This window comes from Epinephelus moara, chromosome 7 (genome assembly GCF_006386435.1).
Source record: "Epinephelus moara isolate mb chromosome 7, YSFRI_EMoa_1.0, whole genome shotgun sequence".
Lineage (NCBI taxonomy): Eukaryota > Metazoa > Chordata > Actinopteri > Perciformes > Serranidae > Epinephelus > Epinephelus moara.
Window position 1 is genome coordinate 33,118,009 of NC_065512.1, and position 23,296 is coordinate 33,141,304.

General features: G+C 39.1%; 2 protein-coding genes across 4 annotated transcripts in view; one reads left to right on the top strand and one right to left on the bottom strand.

The window, feature by feature from the left end:
• Positions 1 to 21,026, top strand: part of LOC126393046 (carboxy-terminal domain RNA polymerase II polypeptide A small phosphatase 1-like) — a 30,654-nt gene extending 9,628 nt beyond the window's left edge. The window contains exons 2-7 of the mRNA XM_050048885.1: positions 3,918 to 4,066; positions 8,283 to 8,384; positions 13,413 to 13,469; positions 15,201 to 15,293; positions 17,860 to 18,045; positions 18,335 to 21,026. Coding sequence (XP_049904842.1) covers positions 3,918 to 4,066; positions 8,283 to 8,384; positions 13,413 to 13,469; positions 15,201 to 15,293; positions 17,860 to 18,045; positions 18,335 to 18,463 — 716 coding nt within the window. The 3' untranslated portion in view covers positions 18,464 to 21,026. The remainder of the gene's footprint in view (positions 1 to 3,917; positions 4,067 to 8,282; positions 8,385 to 13,412; positions 13,470 to 15,200; positions 15,294 to 17,859; positions 18,046 to 18,334) is intronic.
• A 154-nt stretch (positions 21,027 to 21,180) lies between these two features.
• The window catches only part of obsl1b (obscurin like cytoskeletal adaptor 1b), a 42,752-nt gene continuing 40,636 nt past the window's right edge, over positions 21,181 to 23,296 (bottom strand). For all 3 annotated transcript variants that reach the window (XM_050048883.1, XM_050048881.1, XM_050048882.1), the window contains one exon: positions 21,181 to 22,299. In XM_050048883.1, the coding sequence (XP_049904840.1) occupies positions 22,289 to 22,299 (11 nt within the window). In that variant the 3' untranslated portion in view covers positions 21,181 to 22,288. The remainder of the gene's footprint in view (positions 22,300 to 23,296) is intronic.

The window sequence follows — 23,296 nt, forward strand, 5'->3', positions numbered from 1 at the left end:
CTTAATAAATTCATGAAAAAGATGACATTTTGATGTCATGGTTGAAGTAGTGTGGTCAATTTCAGAATTATATCTCGCAAACTGATTTTATTTTCAGTATTTTAACTTTTATCCTTGGAAACTGTTGCAGTCAATTGAATCAAGAACTTCTTTAAACATCAGTTTGTCACTTATGTAGCAATCAGTCTTTGCTAAACCTTTAAAAACAGACCTTTTGTGGACCGCCACGGGAGATAATTGTTTTTATGATTCTGTTTAATCTAAAATAAGAACCATGATAGCCAGAGCATTTATTCTTTTAGTAGCAGAATGCTAAGGCATCTGTCCTTCCCGTCAGCACATCATGACCTTATGTTACCTCACCTCATGTGCCCTGCAAACATGATATTTTGCCTTTATTACGCTGGTATTTCCCCGTAATGGCCGCAGGAGATCACTGTTTCCATAAACCCTTGTGTGTGTGTGTGTATATATATATATATATATATATGTATATCAAGCTTAAAATAAAACTCATAAAAGATAGAGAATTCAATCTTTTAGCAGCAGAAAGCTAAGGCTTCTGTCTTCCCCACCGTCATGTCATTACCTTATATTACCTTTCCTTACATGCCATGCAAACAAAGCATTTTACCGTAATTACACCTGAATTTCTCCTGGGAGTTTCTCCTTAATGGCTGTAGGACATTGTTGTTTGCATAGTCCTTTACATATATAGATCTCACATAAAAACCATATAAGCTAGAACATTCATTCTTTTTGAGGCAGAATGCTATGGCTTCTGTTTTCTGTGTCATCATGTCAAATGCTCATAGTTTCGTCATTGCACTACGTTACATGTGGTGCACCAGAGGAACGAATGATGACTTCATCACGCCTTTGCACTCTGCTTAATAAATGAGTATATCTCAAAATGAAATAATGTACAGAGTACAAATAACTTTTCCAGTTTTAAGACATAGTCTGTTTATACTCGATAAAGTCTGATGAAAATCAGATTTTTGTATTATTTTTTAATGACACAGTTTAAATACTTTTATCAATTATTATGATTTACTGACTTTAATAATATAATAATAAATAACATTTAATAACATTTTAGCTTAAGATGTATAGATTTTAGGAATATAAACAATTAAAGCAACTTCAAGAAATAAGCAAAACTACCAATGTAGGCCCTGGTGGACCATTTCTATTGCAGAGTTCAGAAGGTTTAAATAAATTACAGACAACGCTATGTTTTCTAGCTGAAGAACAAACATTTTTTGAATTATGTCTGGTTAACAGATTTTTTGACACTAGTTTCTAGAAATGTGCCTTTACATGCAACCCTGGTGTTTGCCGTTGCCCTTGCCCTTAGTGTCTGTGGTTGTGAGTGTAAGTCTTGAACAGACATGTTAATGGCCAAGGCACTGTGCTGTGTGGAATAGTGATGCGTGATTTCAAAGAGGTATTTTTAATTATAATAAGACATTTGAAATAGTTGTAATAGTAGCAGTTCTGCTGATGGACTCTCCTTTGTTTCTCATTTGTCTTCCTCCTCTTCCCTTCTTCATCATATTTTTATACCAAACAAAAATACTGAAGAAACTGAGAATTTTTTTTAAATTATTATTATTGTTTTTTAATAGTTTATTTATGTTATATTTAGAGTAAGCATATTACTTTGTTGTTACTGACTATATTACAAAAAAAGGGAACCATGACAGAGATGGACTTGCCTTTTCAAGGCATGTAGGAAATGGCACAGTTTTCAATTTCCAAGGTGGCATTACTCACAAGGGCCCGTTGTCTGCCCAACACTATTGGAGAGCCGCCATCTCCATGCCCCCCCACCCCAGGGGCACCCACACAACCCCACCGCCTGCACCATCCACATCCATGCCCCTGTGTGCCATGCAAATCAACTGCTTTGTTGTGAAGCATTTCTGTGCAGTGTAAACACATAGCCATTTCCTGCTATGGATTGTAGGTGACAAAAAAGGCTTTGTTTGTGACTGCTTATGGCCTGGTGGGAGTATACGACACCATATATACACATAAATATCATCATTAACCGCTGTCAGCAGCTGCCCTGGAGGCTATTTTAAGCACTCTGATGTGTAATATCAGAAGATGTAATGCAATGAGTAGGGCGATGTTTCCTAACACTACAAGCTTCACCTGCCCAGTCCCTTCACACGTGTTTGCACACCAACCTTTCAACTTGGGACCAAGAGAGGTATGTCCCGACAAGCATGCCCGGGCCATTATGATAGCTCTCCAGTGGCTGCGTCCACTTTCAGCCCCAGCTGAATGAAGTAGTCAACAGGCCAAAGTCATAGTGAATAACACTTGAAAGTAGGTCAGACTTGTTCAGGGATAAAGCTAGGCCAAAAAGATTGGTAACAAAGGTTATTATTTTAGCGGCTGTTTTTTATTTAGTATGAGCTGTGGCATCTACTTTTGTGTACTTTTGATCACTGTATAATAAATTTGAATACTTTCCTCTATATGTCATGTTTCAGTCAGGAGCTCAGCAGAAACTATTACATTGCTTCCTTTAATGTGGTTCTGTGATCCAATATCCCCACATTAGGGAACGTGTTTCGGTCTTCCTGGCAATCAGTATAACAGCACTTCTTAGTGTTGTGTACAGACTCCATTTGTTGTGAGCTCAACAAGACACCTATTGCCCAACTGTGCTACTTTGCAATCATTACACATTTACACCCAAAGCAAGTTGACAGGTCCATGATATACCCCATACTGAGGCAACAGATTTAGTCACATCTGAGCGACATGCTAATGCCTGAGCTGACAGCTCTGACTGCTCATCGCTTCTCAGCTAATTTGTCAGTTTCTTTTTTTTCTTCTTTTGAAAACTCTCATCACTCTGACACCAGCTGATGGGATGTTAGCTACCACATGTGTGTGCCAATAGCTGCTGTTACATTGGTTAGCGATGTTAAGGTAGATCAAATGTAAGTGCAGTCTCAAGACATGGTTCAAACTGTCATTTCTGTCTGTTCTCAGGGCATATGGAAAAAAACACAAGTAGAGGAGAATTCAAGCTCGAACTATATTAATTAATAAAATAAAATGAATATTTTCCCTGAAATCTGTTGATTCAAAAAGAAAATCTTGGCCATCATCAGTGCTGATATGGAGAAACTTTGAGGGGGAACAGCTTGTAATTTAATTTTGCAGCATTGTAGCCCTAATTATGCACTTATCTGTCTTTTCTATCTATTCAAGCTAATTCTTTGTATTTAAACAACAAAATATACACTGAAAATGAAACTGGTGCAGGATGTCTACACCTGACTATTTGTGGGGCTGAAATGTACACCTACACTTTGTTATGCAATGTCTTTTAACCTTTTGCAGCAAAACTAAAATAGCCATAGACAAGCAATACACAACATGTCACAGCACAGTAGGGGTCCTGCTGACAGACCAACCAGAGTGATGCGCAGATCAGATATACTGGATCAGCATTGCTGCCAATGTGGACGTCATTACATGGATCGAGTCATGGCCGGATGTGACTGAAACAAAACAGATACTATTTCTTAGTCACTGATGAAATAAAACCGTAGCGACACAATAACATGAGGAACAATAAAGTAAAAATTAATTTTTTGTGTGTTTTTTGTTCACTCTGTCAATATAAATAAAAAGTGCATTACAAAATAATAATGATAATTAACAGAGGACAAATAGCATGTTGATGAGAAGTTTGACTGGTTCCACTTCTTTAGTTGACACTCCACACTGAAGTATAATCCTTTTCAGTTCCACTTTGCAAGGTTTATAGGCTGCCCACTTCTCACACTTATTCACATACTGAAAGCAGTACCAGGGAAGATTCATGTCATGTTGGTACAGTATGAGCATCATTCCTCATGTTTCTTCTCTGTATCGCTCTTTTGCAGGTGCCAGTGAAGTTTCTCCCTCACAGAAGCCTCGTAGCAGAGGCCTTTTCCACAGTCTCTTCTGCTGTCTATGTAACAGAGAATCAGAGCCCCCTCCACTAAAGAACAGTGCCCCCCTCTTGGTAGAAGAAAATGGGACTCTATCAAAAGTAAGTTCATCTCTCAACATCCTCCTCTCACTTTTCCATGTGATATCGAATTTCTGTCACCCTGATCGTCTTGGAGCAGCCTGTGGTCAGTGTGATTGACAGCCGTGTGATGCCTGAAACACATGTTTTCTTGGCTCGAAGCTTTTCGTGTTTACTAGCGCATCTCTCCTGTGCTGAGAAGTGATGTATGGCAGTGTTGAAAAGCACTCCATGTTCAGACATCTATCAAGATGACTGGGTGTCACAAGAAAGATGGAAATGGTGTAAATGTTACAGGTGGATGTCTGACAAGAAGATCACTGCATTGCAAAGATAAACAAAAAACAGCTACTGTACATGTGCTGTTAGTCATCAGGATAAATTAAGAGCTTGTCGTAGTCTCTAAATCTTTCCTGGATTCATGAGGGTTTAATTCTAGAAGCTAATAATTAATAATCAGTTATTAAATATTATAAACAGATCATTTCTGTTTGAATTAGAAAATTATGAATGATTAGGATGTTTACATATGCTGAGACAGTGCCTGATAATCCGTCAATGATTGACCACTATCACTTGGACAATTGCAAATACTCGCCGTGGTTTTACTGAGTGTATTCTTGGAAAACAGCATGACTTTTGGCAGTTATGGTCCGAAGATCAAGTGGTCAAGACGTTCTCAGGTGTCAGTTTCAGATTTATGCCTTAGTTCAGCCTTTTATAGAGATTTGATATTCCAGAAGTTATTTGTCACGTCTTTCCAAGTCCCCAAAATAAATTGCTTGGTCTCTGGCAAAGGAGGGGTCGAGTCAAGTGCTAGGCTCAGTTTTGGTTGTGACAAACTGTCATATCAACATGCATGCTGCTCCTGTTGCTGTTACTCTCTCTTGGGGGCTGTGGTCTCAGTGACTCCCCCCACCAGCCATGTGAATATCCACTCTGAATGGACCCTCCAGTTACCTGCCAGTCATTTGGACCTGGACTCTGAATGATCTGGAACCAATGCATGGAGTAAAAACCTTAAACAAAATCCAGACAGAGAAATCATTTCCTGATGTATTTGGAAAACTCTGAGCAAAGCAAAGTCTCTGGGGAAGGGGAGCCGTCTACTGAGGCCATGCTTGCTGAACAATGCCAGGTTCCTAAATTAACAGAGGCTGCCGACTTAACCAGCCCTTCAAAGGGAAGTGCTGATCTTGGCATGAAGGTGCTTGTGGATTATACTGAGCAGACTGTTGTCAGCAGAGAAATTGACCCTTCTATCTTTTGTGTGGAACATTGCAACTTGAAAAGAGATGAGATGAAATCCTGCACATATTGCAATGGACAATCTGAGAGTTTTGCACAATACCCGGAGAGCAATGGATTGTTTGAATCCGACCAGATCCTTGGTCAGTGTGAGACTTCGGGGTTAAGCCAACCATTTGACGAATGTGCTCAACACTGTGAGTGTTTCAAACCTTCCAAGTCCTCTGAGCACTGTGCTAATCATAGCTTAGCTTCCAAATGTAGTCCTTGCTGTGAACACAGTGCAGAACACCTTCAGTTATTTCAGCAATGTAAGCCCTCTGATCAACAGTTTGAGTCTTTTGACTTTGAGCCAGATAAATTGGCAGTGAACTGTGACGGTTTCGGGCCGTGTGAAATGTCTGATTTCATACCTGAATGCACAGACCACCTCGACTTACTGCAACAATATGACTCCTCCGATCAGCAGGGTGAGTCCTTTGGCTCTGAGCCAGACACATCAACAGAGGACTTTGAGCAATGTGAAATGACTGGTTTCACATCTTACATCTCTGACTCACTGGACTTACTGGACTGTGCCACCGAACTCCGTGAGTATGACGAATGCACCAATGATGACGATAATGAAGAGATCTCTGCACCTGAATATGAGGATGAGCAAAATGACACGGAGCCTATTGATGCAAATCCCTCACATTTCAACACACCTGCTCAAGTTTACTTTGATGACAGTGGAGATTTTCCATTTACAAGTGAATGCTGTGAGACACACCATCACTCTGAGGAAGATTCCCCACATGCCACTGCATTAAACACGTCCAGCGATTACTGTGAAATGTGTGAAACAGATTACTCTGAAACGAGCGAAGAGTATGATCAGCAATGTGCCACTTCAGACCAGTGTTCTGATGAGGCCTCTGAGTTTGGCACCGAAGAAGATGGTTCCTCAGATTGCTCTTCTATTGAAACCAAATCCTTCAAGACTTGTCCCGATGGCAGCATTCCTTCAGATCACTGCTCTGATTCATCTGGGCAGACGCAGTGGGAATCTTTTGAAGATGATGTAGAAATAGACCAAAGCAATGTTAACATAACTAATGAGGATAAAAACAAAACGCCTGCTGTTGATATTGTTATTGAGGATTACTTCGATCTGTTTGACAGAGCTGACTATTACGGACAAGCCTTTGCACAAAAGCAACGTTACATCTCCTGCTTTGATGGAGGAGATATCCACGACCACCTGCATCTTCAAGAGGTTCAATCTAAGGCTCAAGCCAAATATGCGGACAAATTTAAAGAAATCAATGAGGAAATTCATGTACAGAAAACTGATACATGTTTTGATGCTCCCAAAGAAGCATGTGAAGATACTCATGAGGAAGATGCAAGTCAGAGAGGTGATGTCTCCTCTGGGTCTTGTGAGTCAGAGGAACAACCTGAAGATGAATCAGAATTAAGTTTAGCAGATAATGAAGTTGAAAGAGATGAATCAGAAGCTCAGGCCCTTTGTGCTGAGAACTGTGAGGAAACAGAGGAAGATGACAACAGTTTTGAGGGAGAAGCTTGTGCGTTTGATGGCCATGTTTCTGAAATCTGCAAAGAAGAAACTGAGGTCTGCCTGTCCTCTGGTAATGAGAGTATGAGTGCGCCATGTGCAGAGGACATCTCTGTTGGAGGTGATGCTTATGAAGAAGAATCTGTTGCCCACAATTATGAATCGATTTTTGACAGTACCTCTACCACTGGACATTTACAGACAACTGAACCTGCGGACAAAGTATTTATCGCATGTTCAGAAATGGAGCCATATTGGTCACTTGTACACCATGAGGAAAATGGAGAGATGTGCGAGCTTGGTGTTGAGGAATACTATGCATATCAGATAAAAAGCATTCAGTCATCTGTTGAACAAGCCCTGAATGAATTTATCATGGGAAGAAGGTCATACGATCAGATAATCCATGGGGATGCGTCAAGGATTGAAACAGAAGATGCTCCTTTATCCCTGAATGACATACAAGCACATGAAGTTTGCCCAGAGGAGCACAAGGCAGTCAGATTTGAAAGTACGGAAGTTATTGAACTGAGTGAGAATTTAGCCAACAGCTCTGATGTGGAAAAAACAACCAGTGAAGAAACTCGGGAATCAGACGAAGACAGTGGAATCAGTGACATTTCAAGAGAAAAAAAACCTCCTTCAGATATTATTCACAGTATTGTTTCGCACCCTGCAAAAAATAAGGAAAGGACTGAGGAAAACAAGACCTCCGAACAAAGCACGGATTCAGAAGAGGAGCAAAGCGATGATGAATTTGATGAAGACTGTGAATGCGAGTACTGCAACCCACCAATAGAGGAGGTATAATACATCTTTGCACCACAGCTGTCAAATACTGACATAGATAAAATTGGGTTTTCAGAACTGTGCAAGAAACTTTGGGATATCCCAGAATCAAGGCGCATCTGTCATCAGTACTGTTGGTCTATTTTTTAAATTAAGATTGTACTACCAACTGTGGCAGTGAATAAGATACAGAATATCCCAACTTGGCAGACTGTGTCAGACTCCATTATCCTCACGTGGCAGTTCACTCTACTCAGACAAACACGTGCGTCAGAGTTACAGGCAGCCTCTTCAATCGAGCCAGCTTGTTTTTAGCATCAGAATCACATTAACCAACACCGATCTCTGACCACTTGTTGAAGGATGACACAGAGTATGGTGATATTTACATGCTCCATCAGTGTGGCAGCAGCTGTAGCATCCAAGGTTTCCTGTAACCCCTCACACAAACGCCACAACACAACTCAGTGTCTTAAGTGACAAGAAACACACGCACACACACACAATGAGCTGTAAGTCCTCAAGACAAATCGAGATGGTTATTCCTTAGCTGCGGCTCATATTGTGGGCTTGAAAGCTAAAAGAAAGCTGTAATTAAGGAAAGTGATGAGCTTGAGATCTAAACTTAACTTTTGTCTTCAGGTTCCAGCAAAACCGCTGCTTCCACGGATGAAATCGAATGACGCAGGGAAGATCTGTGTGGTCATCGATTTGGATGAAACGCTAGTGCATAGTTCATTTAAGGTAAGTCAGGCTGTAGGATAAGCTAACAGGTGAACAACCACGAGCAGACATTTATTAAAAAGAGATGATTAAAGGATCAGTTCATCCAAAAATAAAACTAAAAAATAATTTACATTTCCATCCAGATACTTTGTGCCACTATGCATGGAATATGTTTGTGGATATAGCATCATTCAAATAATTCTGGTGGTATCAGCTTTTGTTTGGTTAAAAGTTTTGCAGTAATGCTTCCAGCCCATTCACCTCAGTGTCCCGTGCAAAGTTGTGTAGTAACATTGGATTCGAAGGTCTTTTCATGAACTAACAATACAACTTCCCAGATATTCTCCTGGGATTTCTTGTGTTAATTTTAATTAACGTCTTAATTTGGCATACAAAACGGCACATGTCAGGTATTTCCAGGCCCCCAGGGAAAGCAGCTCAGCTTCCTGCATTTTTTTCCCAGTGGCTACTCATGGTATTGCAGCGAAAAAATTCCCTGTGGCCCAAAAAGCATCCCCCCCATAGACGCTCATGGAGCAGTAACTTCCTGGAGGTTTGGCGTTAACAGTGAGGTTTCCAGGCAACCAGTGGAGACTCCAGGCAGGTAGTCCTCCCGATCAAGAAATAATCTAGTCCATAATCCCCAATAAAACCATCATTTGTCTTTTTACACTATGGATTACGCTATAACCATCTTTAGACATGCTGGTTGGATTTTTTTTTTTACGTTGAACAGAGCCAGGGTAACTGCTTTTTCCCCTAACTGGAGATGCTAACTGACTGCTGGATATAGCTTCATAATTACATAGTGCTGAAATGTTTATGGTAGAAAAGCATGTCTACAGTTACTGCAGTACAGTGAAGCTCAATGAGATTTGATAGTGATATTGATATTTGATATTTATTTCGAACATGAAAAAAAGAACACACATGAACATACATACAAACAAGCAGACAGACAGAAAGAAGGTAGTATTACATATACATTATAATATTGCCAGCGCATATTTGGTTTCATCATGCTAAAAGCTAATTAGTTCTAGATCAGAACCATTTGTTCACTTTGAGTTTATGTCTTCATTACCATCCCAAGCACATGACCTTCATCCAAAAGTAGTTTCTGCACTGACCTAAATGCATACAGTGGTGCATGCTGGGTAAGTGTAATTGTTTTGTTGCTGAAAAATCTTTTTTAAAAATGTTTTATTTCAAAAATATTTTCATTTTTTATATTTAAACCTAAAAAAATGACTCCTTTCCATCCAAATAAGTTTACCACCTGTTTCATGTGGACTAAATGGCTCTTATAGCCTTTTTTTACTCTTGGCCTTTAATTACTTAAAGGTCATCAAGTTTTCAAAAATAACTCGAAGCCTCTCATTGAGTATCTGCTGTTAGGCTTCTATGTTGACTGTTAAAGCAAACAGTCTACTTGCCAAGGCGAAAATAGCAAGAGGATTTGCACTACATCATTTTGCATATTTTTAGGAGGCACATGATTTATTTTTATCATAAAGGACTGGGCTCATGTGCACCCTAAACATTAACCATTTATTTTATGTGTGCTCTGGTTTCACGACGCAGAACCCACCTGCACCCTCAGATCCAAGTGAGATGTAAGAAAGAGGTCATTAAAATCAGATTTTCAGGAATGAAAAGCAATCTGCTGAGGACAAGGACATGTTCAGCTGCTCACTGCAATGTGTCATTATGTTTGAGTATTGTAAATATGACAACAAAATAATTAACAGTTATGCTTTAAAAATGGCTTAGGAATGCAGCGCTAACAAATCATTTATATGTTGTACTTGCCTACACACCTCTTTGAATAGAATCTCTGCACAACATAATTTACAGAAGAGTGTAAATAAATCAGTGTTAATACACTGTGAGTTAAGATGCTTGAAATAACATATTGAGTTTGACACTGTTTCTACAAATAACTGGCTCCCTTTTGATCAGTTTGATACCTTTTAAGGTAGCATTCAGTGAACAAAGTAGTCAATGCCAAAAGTCAAGGCTCCTGTGTCGCGACAAATTATGTAATGAATGCCATGTGGTGTTTAGTCCTTCTCAGGTCACAGACTGTCCTAAAGGATGTCACCGGATATTGCCACTAGCTATGTGTAAACAGGATCAGACTCTGTGAACTCCATGTTTAACACAACGTGGATAATAAACCTCATTATTACTTTGACACACATGCTAAACATAGGTAACATAGTTTTGGAATTGGTTGTAGGTGAAAGGCAGAGGAAAGCCAGTGTGCTGTGGGACTGTTTTTCTTTTTTTAACTTTTAGAATATGAAATATTTCATTTGAAATTAAACTGGGTGAACTGAAACAAATGCACCTACACCAAAATGAGCTTTGAGGTGTACCACAGCTTAATAGACAAGTATTAATATTACCCTTAAATCACTTCAATTTATGCCAGGTTCTGTAGCAGGTTGGCTCAGACCGTCACATTACCAAAACCACTCACCAGTGATCGGTCACCAGATGTTACATTTGTACTCCTATATATTGTAACTACCATACAGAAATGTAAACACAAAATAAATACAGCACAGGGCTTAAAATTGTGTCTAATTTGTAAATTTTGTCATGATGATAAAGAATCAGAAACTGATATATTTAAGTGCTGCTCTTTAATGGCGTCATTATTGACCAAAATTCAAATATGGATAAAAGCATGTAGTATAATATCAGAGCTTTGGCTAACGACTGATGTAAAAAGAAAGTAATGTTTTAAAACTTTTGCAATAGATAATTAGACAATAGTTAAGCTGCGTTGAAACGGCCAAATTTAACTTAAAGTTCCTCAGTTGTGCAAAAAAGTGGGTTCTGCCTTTGTCAAAAAAGAGTTGATGCAGCAAGTGACATATGGAAACGCCCTTGCTGAATAAAGTCTGACATAGTGAACACTGAACTCACGTGACTGATGAGCAGGTTCTGCTGTTGGCCTCCTGTTGTGCATTAGAATCATTACATTAACTGCTTCTATACAGACTGCATAATAAACATGGCCAATACTAGCTGACAATAAAAAAAAAATCAAAACTTGCCAAGTTGAAACAAAAGTCTCTCCATTTTTCTCTCATAGTTTGGTTTGCGATATGTTCTGTTTCCAGTTTGCAGCCTCTGCTTCTTCCTCTATGTTTACTGACATATCACAGCCATGTGTAAAGTATAGACAATACTACCAACTTTTGATGAAACAATGCTTTGCATAGCCTAGTGTATTTACTCCACTTGATGTAAATATGCTAAATTCGCATATCTTTTTTGCCACATTCCAAAAGTTTGCTTAAAATTCACTTGACAATGGAAACAGGACAAAAGACAATTGTAGGACACATGCAGTTAGTTAGGAAAATGTAAGATACTAATTGAACTGACTGAAATAACTGACATTATTGGAAGTATTTTGGAGGTATATTTGTCGTAGCATTAAATACTTAAATAAAAGATAGCAGCTATATCATTTAAAGTAGGGTCAGAGTAGTTAAAGGAAGAAAGGGGGATTTTTAAAATGGTAAATGTAATAAGGCTTTTTTTCCCCTGAGATTAGAGGGTGTGGAAGTGGCTAAAAAAGATGAAAAGATGATGAACAGATGATGGAGAAGTGAGGCATAAGCCCTTTTTAAACAGGAATTGTGCAAATTTGCAGGAAAGCCCAGTCAGTCTTTTTTCAGCATTGGCAGTATAAAGCAAAACCGGGGAGTGCAGCAAAATGCCACCTACCTACTTTTGTTTACAGAATGTGCCTTTTTCGGGGCAATGGGGGGGCGTCAGCAAATAGAAAAACATATACAGTAGCTCAGCGTGTGACGTAAACAGTGACATGGGAGGGAAGCCGTGGCTGGTCAGTCCTTCTGCGATTCTCTCATAAGTCAGCCCACCCTTCACCGTCACTTGACAATTAATGGCCTCTTCGTTTGCGAGTGCAAGGGAAGCACGCAATTACTTGTCTCCCCAGTTGTTCATCTTTACAGTGTCTGTCAGGTTTGCGTTTCCCTCTTGCTGATAGCTGCTCGCTAATTCCTGCTATCAGCTGTTTCCTGTTTATCCACCGCAAAACGGCCCAACATTCGCCGAAAATCTGGCAGTGTAAAAGGGGTAGTAGGTCAAAGCAAGGAAGCAAGACAAATTGAACTAGTGTTGGCAGCTCAAACCAGAACTAAAACAGCTATGGATCCTGGATTTGCATTTGTAGCCTACCATACACTGTATGGACAGGACGTAGCTACCATGACGTCACCCATTGGTTTCTGGACTCCTGCTTCTGTCTTTTTTAGCTCTGAATGCTGCCACTTGGTTTGATGGTACTAAAAAAAGTGCTTTAGTTCAAGTTCAAACCTCTTTGAATTCTACACTATTTTTGCCCATTGAGATTCTTGGAAATTAACCAAAAACAACAACAGCTCCGCGCCCCCCCCACACCCCAGGGTTTGAACCAGGAACCCTCTGGCTGTGAGGCGACAGTGATAACCACTGTACTACCATGCCACCCAATTAGTAATTAATTAATCATTTTTCAAATTAACATATCCAAATGAAAATCATTTAATTCAGCATGACAAAATATAAACCAGCATGCAACTTTGGGAAAAATGCTGTGCATTAATCCTATAAGCAAACTCCCACTTTCTGTTTATGTGCATGTTGAACATGTTCTCTTTTACTTGCATTACCTCAGAGTATACCAATCTAGGCCATGGTGTAATGCCCTATATAGAACATGCTTAGAGTGATATGAACATTTGAGAAGTATATTACAGACATGAGAACTGATATTTTATGACCCTTGTCACTTTTTTTGGTGCCCATATTTCAATGATGGATGTGACGTGAGTCATATTATTTACAGTATTGTGTTGTTGGGGTGGCGTCTTTGTGTCTATTTGACACATTCTCCGTTAAGATTTGTTGCTATCACACACATCTCTGTGGAAGGGGCAGATTTCCTTTGGATTTTGTCATTAATTATTTATTTATTTTTTTTATTTAAATGTCTAACACTTCTGCTTTTGTTTTCAACAGCCTGTGAACAATGCTGATTTTATCATTCCAGTGGAAATTGATGGAACAGTTCATCAGGTAGGCACTTGATATGCTAAAGTGACCATTTGCTACACTGTCATCTTGCTGTATGTTGCTTCAATCACATCACTACGATGTTAACACAGAAAGCAGCCATCATGGAAGTTTACAACAAGCTTCATAGGCTTCCTGCTTAAAGCCCCAAAGATTTGTGTAAAAATATGTGCAAGCAGGATTGACACAGAGCACATAGAGCGTCATTGTACTACATTTACCACACACCAGTAACCAAAATCTGTGCTGTTCACCATCTGACCTGAACAGTAGGATACTTTATAAACTCTCCAATACAAAAGTACAAGAATAAATTTAAAAATCCTCCATGGTTTATTTTGCCCTGGAGACCCTGTGCTAGCTCCCTGACAGTGCTGTAGCCCGCTCTGTTGATGGCTCAAAGCAGCAGGTGTCTATTTACGTGGTCTGACGAAATGAGGAAACCCTGGCAGGCTTCTCAGAAATCAGAGGCCATCAATCTCACTCTGTGGTGCATATTATGCCCCGCTCATTGGTGGGGGGGATGGCAGTGACTATTCCCTGCAGGCGTTCAGTGGTAACCACAGTCTGTTGTGCTGGGCCTCCCAGAAGACAGAGGAGCTTTGTTGTCCAAAGGGCCTGGGTCTGTTTCAAGTAATCCAGGATAGGCTTGTTAAAGTGGGGAGAGCCTATTCGGGATGACTTGGTTCAGAAACAAGGCCGCCTGCATCGTAGTGGAGGTAGATATTATGTTCTCATGGAATGTTTACATGAAATGTTCTTGGAGTAAATATTACAGCTTTATGCTTTCTTGATGTCGTCATAGCAATATAGAATTATCACAATAACAACATCTCAATAATGACAGAACTGTCAAATTTGGAGACTTTTTTTTTTTTTTACATATATACCTGTATGAAACAGAGAGAGATTATATATAATTTAAAAATGAAAACAGAAAGTGGAAACTTTTCAGTCCCCCTCCCCTTGCTTTTTTAAGTGGTACAATTGTTGGCACCGCTGTCACAAAGACAACTGCATCACTTTCTGTTTTCCTCAGAGTCTAGCAACAGGGCGCTTTTTCTTTTGTTGGGTAGAGTTTTCACAGTTACTTGGGTTGTTCCACTGTCCGCCTCTTCTGCTACTGGGGATAGTCACTCCAAAGAGCTTGCATTGATACTCTTTGGTAACTGGGGATAGCTACTGGGGAAAACAGAAGTCCTTTCATCTTCCTGCAATGTTTGCGCAATGGTTGACGCACTTCCTTTGTGCCATAACTTGAGCCTTCATTTTCTGGGTGATCGCATCGAGGGCAGCGAGAATTCCACAGTGACAGTAAGGCTTATGGGCAACCAGTCCAAACACTGATGGTGTCATTATTCTAAAGGAATTGTGCAATCAACATTGACTGTTAATGTAATGTTAAGTTAAACCTATAACCTTTCCACAAAATGGCCCAAAATGGTCTCTTATATCTTAATGAACTACTATGTGCCAGCATGGGCCCATTTATACTCCCTTTACATACAAAAATAGATATGTCCGTTCAAACATTATAAACGTCATTGCCCTCATACTTTCATGTATCCCGTATGATGGCATAGATACAGCCAGTAGATGGCACTAGAGGGCAGAGTCAAAAGTTTCACACAACAACAAACGAGGAGATGGTGTAGGAGGTCGTAATAAGTGAAGCATGTGGTTCAACAACAAGTGTGGATTTCATACTCTTCTGCCTTTTGTGTCTCCACCCAGGTGTATGTGTTAAAGAGACCGCACGTTGATGAATTCCTCAAGAGGATGGGAGAAATGTTCGAGTGTGTTTTGTTCACTGCAAGCTTATCCAAGGTCAGACTGCTGTTCTTATGCTGAGTAACTCACAGCTGAAATTTGACTCATTATATTCACACCTGTATTAGGACACTATCAGACTTGATGTGGAAAGCGACACCTGTTGTAGAATTATTGGAAGCCCAGCCTTTTATGTTTGATTTGTAGGTGACCTTCCACATACACCCCTCACACATAAAGATAAATTTATGATACCTGTCAGGAGACCACACATTTTAACCTCTCACATTTACTTCAAACTGCGTTGACCTTAACTAAACTTCGTGAAGCATTTGGTCAGCCATTACTTGGCAAATCGCTCATACGATCACGCTCTAGTACTTTTTACGTTTTAATTGCCATGTTTGGCCACAACATTTACAGGCAGTATCAGAGGTATATTTTGTGTACATCGTCTGAAATCAAATGCTGAGTTTTGAAAATGTCCAATCTTACATGTCGCAGATATCACTTCTCTATGGCTGACACGTACAGTATGTTTGATGCAGGTTTGTTGAAGGAATTTGTAGGCCATCATGTTGAAGTTTAACAGGCTTACTAGTAGGTACACTATAAATGAGGAAGATACATAGACAAATTAACAAATTGCTAACTCAGATCCAGTGTTGGGCAATTATTGCCTAACCCCAGCTCTAAATTTAAAGCTCCTGAATTCAGAAACTTTTTATAAAAAAGAGGGATAGGTGATACATCGAATATACTCAATGTGTTGTGGCTTGTTCCACGTAGGATATATAAAATGACTATATAACGATCATCGAGTATAAATGATCACATAGTGTTTTTTTAAGCCACCAGCTTTCTCCTGTGTCAAAAATCAACCAGCCACCCTCCTCCCCTGACAGTCCCTCCATAAGTAAAGAACAGTCCCTAAAGTGCGGTGAGGTTTGTGGACCGTTACCTGCCACAAAGAGAGAAATGTGAACGGCTCGTTTCCCCTCTGACACGCCACATACCTGTGTGCCGCCACGGCTCGGTTGTCCAGGTACTACTGGGCAGTCATGACACCAACGAAAGAGGAAATTACTGGACCTGGAGTCGGACTTCTCTGTCGCCGGTAAGCCGTTATCTTGCGCCGCAGAGCACTATGAGCCTCCGCCGTATTCCTGTCTGTGACCCCCGTTCAACCCACAACCGCCAGGATTCGCCTTTCCTTTCTGCTGCTGGTTGAAACGTGATAATAGGGGCGCCCCAGCGCCCACTCCACTAACTTGACGTGGAAATGAGCGGTAGTCTAGAAAACTGCCGAGTTTTGGGTTGTTTTTTTTTGTTTTTTTTGGAGGGCGCTCGTGCGCCCTCACATAGATTGCGCCCTGGGCGGTCGCCCACATTGCCCATAGCAAAACCCGTCCCTGGGTGTACAGGAAATCTAAAATAACCACTTGTCAACCAGACCCGCTGTCGACACTAACCTTGCGACAACTGCCACCCAGGCTACTGCAGGTGGCAGTTCTCGCGAGGCTAGTGACAGAGTTCAGTTTGGAGAGGCAGAGGAATGTTTGTTTGTTTTTTTAAATTATATTATAATACGGGAGATTTACAGGAAAATACTAATACGGGAGGACGGCGGGAAAGAGGGGTAAAATACGGTAGTTTCCCGGCCAAAACGGGAGACTTGACAGCTATGACACACACACACACACACACACACACACACAAGAAGAAAGATTCACAAACATGATATGAAGCCTGTGTCTTCGTACCTGTAGGGCACCACACTGCAACTCTTTAGTCACATTTGTGACCATGGAGCACCAGTGCCACTTTCAAAATACAACTAATATATGAAATAGTGAGCTGTTAGTGTGTTTCTAGCTCTGGCAACAGTTCAACTTTATGCTAACTGCTGACATCTGACTGTTGACTGTAAGCTTAAGGTCCACAACAAAAGCATCAATACTTCTGATCCACAGTGGTTCACTTTGATTTATTTAATTATAACAATATTTGATTCAGTTTTTTTTATAACAGTACTTTATTCACTTTATTATAGCAGTATCTTATTTAACTTCATTATAACAGTACTTTAACTTTATTATGATATTAGCCACTTTATTTAACTTTATTGTAACTGTAGTTCATTTAACAATTTAGTATTTTAGTAATCTACAGTACTATAGAGGAGATTTCAAAATATCGTGTCTCGCAAAATAGCCTAAAAATGTTGCAATATTGTTTTTAGGTTATATCGCACATCTATGTAAACAATGAATCAAATAACTACTTGTATGTGAAAGTGATGGCCCAACAGACAATTATATTCTAACCCTCATCTCCGTCAAGGTCTGTTGAGCATTTCAGCATCTTTCAGCTCCTTCTTTTGGTTTAACTGCCTACAGTTTGATTTGGTTCACTCTCATCAAACTTTTTAGTAAAAAAAACTATTAAAAAAACCCACTGCACAGTAGCAAACAACAGACAACAACTAACTAGTGAACATGGTGAAGCTTTAAGCAGCAAAAGAGACAAGTATTTTCATCAGGAGTTGGTGGAGACCAAAAACAGAGATAAAAGAGAGTAAATATTGAAGTTACATTAACCATAATTTCTTTTGTGATTTTAGTACGCAGATCCAGTGTCGGACCTGTTGGACAAATGGGGGGCCTTCCGGAGCCGTCTCTTCCGGGAGTCATGTGTTTTCCACAAAGGGAATTACGTAAAAGACCTGAGCCGTTTAGGAAGAGATCTCAACAAGGTTATCATCATCGATAACTCCCCAGCGTCCTATATCTTCCATCCCGACAATGCAGTAAGCCATCTATTTTTCCGTCTCTGCAATACACTAAGATACATTTGTATTGTTCACTAACATCTTGTCGGTGAAGATTCTCAGTCATCCAGGTCATGGTAATCGTAAGTGCTATATCTTGGGCAACTAGACGCAAACAAGCGAGTCCAGTTGCCCAAGATATAGCACTTACGTTCACTAACATCTTGTTTTAGAACAATATTAATACAATAATTATATAATATTAAGTATTATGGAATATTGAAATGATCTTCTAATTCCACCACATTTTGCTTCTTCAAACCTCCAGGTTCCTGTAGCGTCCTGGTTTGACGACATGTCAGACACTGAGCTCCTTGATCTTATCCCCTTCTTTGAGAGACTAAGCAAAGTGGACGACATCTATGATGTTCTCCAGCAGCAGAGGACTTCAAGTTAACAGAGGCAGGATACTAGGATGAAAATAATCACCAGCAGCTGTCGTCACGGGGCCACGGAGGCCGGTGGGCCACAGGCTCCACGCTGCTTCCAACTACAAGGACCACAGTGCAAAAAAATGCCTCTCATTAAATCTCATATTCACACAGTGTATTGCATTAAAATGTGAAAGCAGTGTTCCACCAGGGTTTGGTCCCAGGGACAGATCAGAGACAGATATTTTTTCTCCTTTTTTTTAATACTATATAAAGACTGAATATGAGATTCAATGACGTCTGTAGATATTGTTTGCAGTGCAGCTAGTGTGTTGTTGTTGTCATCATTATGTGACAGCAGTGACCTAGTATGTAAGTGTGCTGTAAACCTAGATTGTGTGAACAGTTGTTCAGTGCCATTCTACAAATGAGCCACATCGGTCATTTTCATTTCAGTACAAGACCGTTCCTCGAACCCCAGTAACTTTCTTTTTTCTTGCCTAAAATGGCCTAATGTGTATGTAGTAATTATGGAAGCCTATTTCCTTCAATGTGATGAAAAAAAGATCCTGTAAGTCATTATGAGAAACTTTTTTTTAAATAATGACATGGTAGCTCAACATAAGGACCTAGTATCACAAAATAATGACTTTGTATCTCAGAATAATGACTTATCGCAAAATGAGATAAGTAAGTTGTTATTATTTTGCCTTTGTGGGAGCAACAGCCATGGCCGTCGTCCATCCGTCCGTCATGAACGTGATTTCTCAAGAAGGCCTTGAGGAAGTTTCTTCTAATTTGGCACAAACATCCACTTGAACTCAACGATGAACTGATTAGATTTCGGTGGTTAAAGGTCACTGTGACCTCACATAACATGTTTTTGGCCATAACTCAATGCTATTATCTATATTAATAAGAATCCATGTACTTATTATGACAAGATTTCACACGGATGTCTAACAGGATAACATGATGAAGTAAAGACATTATTTATCCAAAATGTCAACTTCACAGTGATCTGCAATAACACTTTTCTGGCCATTACTCAACTCCACAACTCAGGAACAGAAGAGGACATATTTGGTCAGATACTGAATTGGTGACACTAATCTTGTGTGCCTACTTTGAAACTTTAGTGATTGTATAGATCAATGCTGCCAGGCTGAAGATGTGTGTGTGAAGCATCCATGGTTTCAATGAACCATTGCCAACTGTCATGGCTGAATGTGAGTCTGGACAGACACTGGATGTAAACCATAACTGCAACTTGACTGGTTCATGATGGATACAATGTGAGGCAGTAATTACAGTTTTGAGAAATTTTCCCATTATACATTCACATAATTGTGAGAAGATTCTCATAATGACCTTTTTTCCCATCACATTGGTGGAAATGGGCCTCCGTAATCAAAAGACAATCATTAACTTTAGAGAATTTAATTTTAATAATTTCTATAACATTTCACTACAAAACACACAGTATTGATGTGCTCCAAATACTGTACACTCACTGTATGTTTTTGGAAAGCTTTGAAGAAGCAGAAGAAGTTTGTTTGAGGAATTTGGCAGAACAGTAATCATGGGAAACAATATCTTGAAGTCCCCTGCCATTGATTTTGGTCCTTATTCACTACATTACAGATGACTGATAATGTGAAATCACTAAATTCTAATATTATTGAAATCTAATTTTTAATGTGTAATAACCCGTTGTAGTCTTTTTCTTATGCCTAGTTCAGTCAGAAAACACCCTAATCCTGTTGTTCATTGGTGTACCTCATACTTGCATACCAACAAATCTAATTATGAGACACATAAAATCTGGATCTTTTGGACAGTTCTAGATTAGCATTAAGGAAACAGACTGACTGTACAGTGATCAGACTTTCCACACACACAGACTTACTACAGAAATGGTGAGATTATTTTTGTATATACAGTATAACAGGATTTTAGGCAATCGTTTTGATTTGTTTTTAACGTTATTTTACCTAATGTTATTTTATCTTTGGAGTTTTTAGTTGAGTTGGCCACTACAGTGTGCGGCCCATCAATGATGCAATACTGATCATATGTGCAGGAGGAGGCTGTTAATGGCGACTTAAGTTTGATGTTTGGTTTGAAAGCACACTTTGATCTGTAAACTTGAACCCAAACTTTTTATGTAAGATGTGGAGTCAGATGTTCTTCCGTATGGAGCTGTATATACAGTTTAATTGGGGAAACTTGTGCCAGACATGTTCGAGCCCTGATTACTTTAACTCTGAAGCGAGTGTGTATATTTGTATGTGTGCGTGTGAGTTTAAGTGTGATTGCGTCGGTGAGTATTTTCTTTGGTTTGAGATTTTTAAAAAAGAGGATACTCTGACAATATGTGAAAAATCATAACCTATCTTTAAATAACAACTTAACTTCTTTTTTTTTTTTTACTGTATGCAACAAGTAAAGTGACACAAGTAAAGAAACTGGTTCAAACATGTTGAGTTCTTATATTGCTGCTGACAATTGCTAAGATTGGAAGAAAAAAAAAAGACAAATAGAGATATCTTTACCTTGCATCAATAAAGCATGTTTTATTGAAACAGGTCATATTCACTACAGTACTTTTTTGTCACATACCTAACGCTCAACACAACATGGCAGAGGTGGAAACAAGTCAAATGGAAAAATGGAATATGGAACAGATTTCATATGAAAACGACTATCATTCTCTGTTAAGTTCAAACACGACACCCACTCAACAATAAAACTAGCATGCCCTGATTATCAATCAAGGTGATCAAGTAATTTCTCAACCTATTTCTTTCCGTAATTACCTGATTTTTGGCCCAATGTATTTACATTACAAGCCCTTTGCTGCAAGACAGAACTCTCTTCATTCAAATTTCATCGAAACATAAAAAACAATTTCTATACAACTGACACATGATGAAAAGAGATGTTAACTGGTGCTTGGATGATCTGTTCTAAAATCTAAATTTGATATGGATACACGGCTGGAAACTATCATTGTGTTTCGTAAGTGCCATTACTGAAAACTAAGACCAAAAATCTGAGTCATTGTCACAACAGCCACACAAACCCATGCTCTGATATATGGGAACATTACACTGAGTGCAAATGAGATTATATTGCTTAATAAATGGCACACTGTAGGCACATGTACTCTGTAAGTCAACCATGGTTAAAGATACTGTATGGGAAACATCTTAAAATGTCACAAGCACATGCACATTTAGTGTGTGTATGCAGCCCTCACAAGATTCAGATGAATATGACAAAGATGATTATACATTTTAGAGATTCAATTTGCTCTACATCAGAATTTGGCCTCAGAAATGACCCTATTAAGCAAAATGTCTTTACACATGTGGGTGGATTTAATTCAAACAATGAAGAACACTTAACTTTCCATTCTTGTATCATTCTAACCATGTAGCTCTTCCCACTCATTTAATCTTTACAAATCAGATATTTATGGGCACAAATACACATTCAGCTTTAGCGTCTGTGACATGGTTACAGTCAGACCACTTACACACATTATTTACATCCAAACTGCAATTTGTATTATGGTAAAGGAACTCTTTCAAATGTATTCACACACTGACTATGATATTGATATATGAACAGAAATTTTCAAAAATTCTCAAAGACGAGTTACTGAAAGAAAATCCACTCCCCAAATTTGAACTGAACTGCATGAAAATCCATCACGACCCTGTTTAAACCAATTTTATAGACATACTGTTTTGTAAAATATATAAGCGATGTCAGTGTTACAATTAAAAAGCATCAATACAGTAATCAGTCCATGTCAGTGGGTGATGACAGACAGAAGATGTCACTCACGGATCACCTGTGAAATTTGAGCAGAGGAAAAAATCAGACGGGAGGACGAGAGGTCGAGTTTGACCTTATTCTGTCAAACTGTAAACCTGCCTCCTGTAACCTGTCATTACACAAGAGCTCATTTTACATATTAAAAAACAGTTGCAAAGTACTTCATATTCAATTAACACTGCACTTTTTTTTACTCTGTGCTTGTGTTTCTAAAGCTTTTTGGCTTATGACCCCATAAAACAAATCAGTGTCTACTTGAGACCCCTTTTTACGAGTTATGGCTATATGGTGCACATGAGCAGTGAGTAGTTCGACCAAAGAGTGATTTTTTTTTCCTTCTCAGGTTGTGTCTTTTCCTGGGTTTTTAGAGGCCTACAGAGCTGACATTGTCCAGGAAAGGTTCGGAGCCACTGCTCTAGGCTTAATTAAAAGCTTCCCCAAAATTTTTTTGCTGTTTTTTGCAAACTGCCAACTTAAGGATACTTGCAACCATCAGGAAATGGATTTTTAAGAAAACCAAATACCTAAAATGGAATAAAAAATGATGTGTGTAAAAGTGTGTAATAACAAGAATATCTTAACCTACAATAACACCATCATGGTAATATATTTGAAATGATTTTCTCTATGAATTTCAACCTGTAACTAGTTCAAAGTAAATAAATGTAGGCAAACAAAGTAATATATTTGCCTCTGAAGTGTAGTGAAGCAGCAGAAACTAGAAACACTAAGTTTCTCAGTACAGTCCTTCAGATGATGTAGTTAATTGTTTTCCACTACGTCTTACATCCCCTTCAGAGTATCTGACCTTTTTATTTCTATTAATCTTTTCAGCTGAGCGTGAGTCCTGTTTCTGCTGCGCATCACCGTCAGTTTAAAGCCCGACAAATTCATTTCAGTCTACAATCCGAGCCAGATGATTAAACATAATACTCTTTCCTTTAAAGCCAACATAATAAAACTAAAAATAGTCCACACTGCTACACATTTAAAGAGCTTGAGATGGTTCTGTG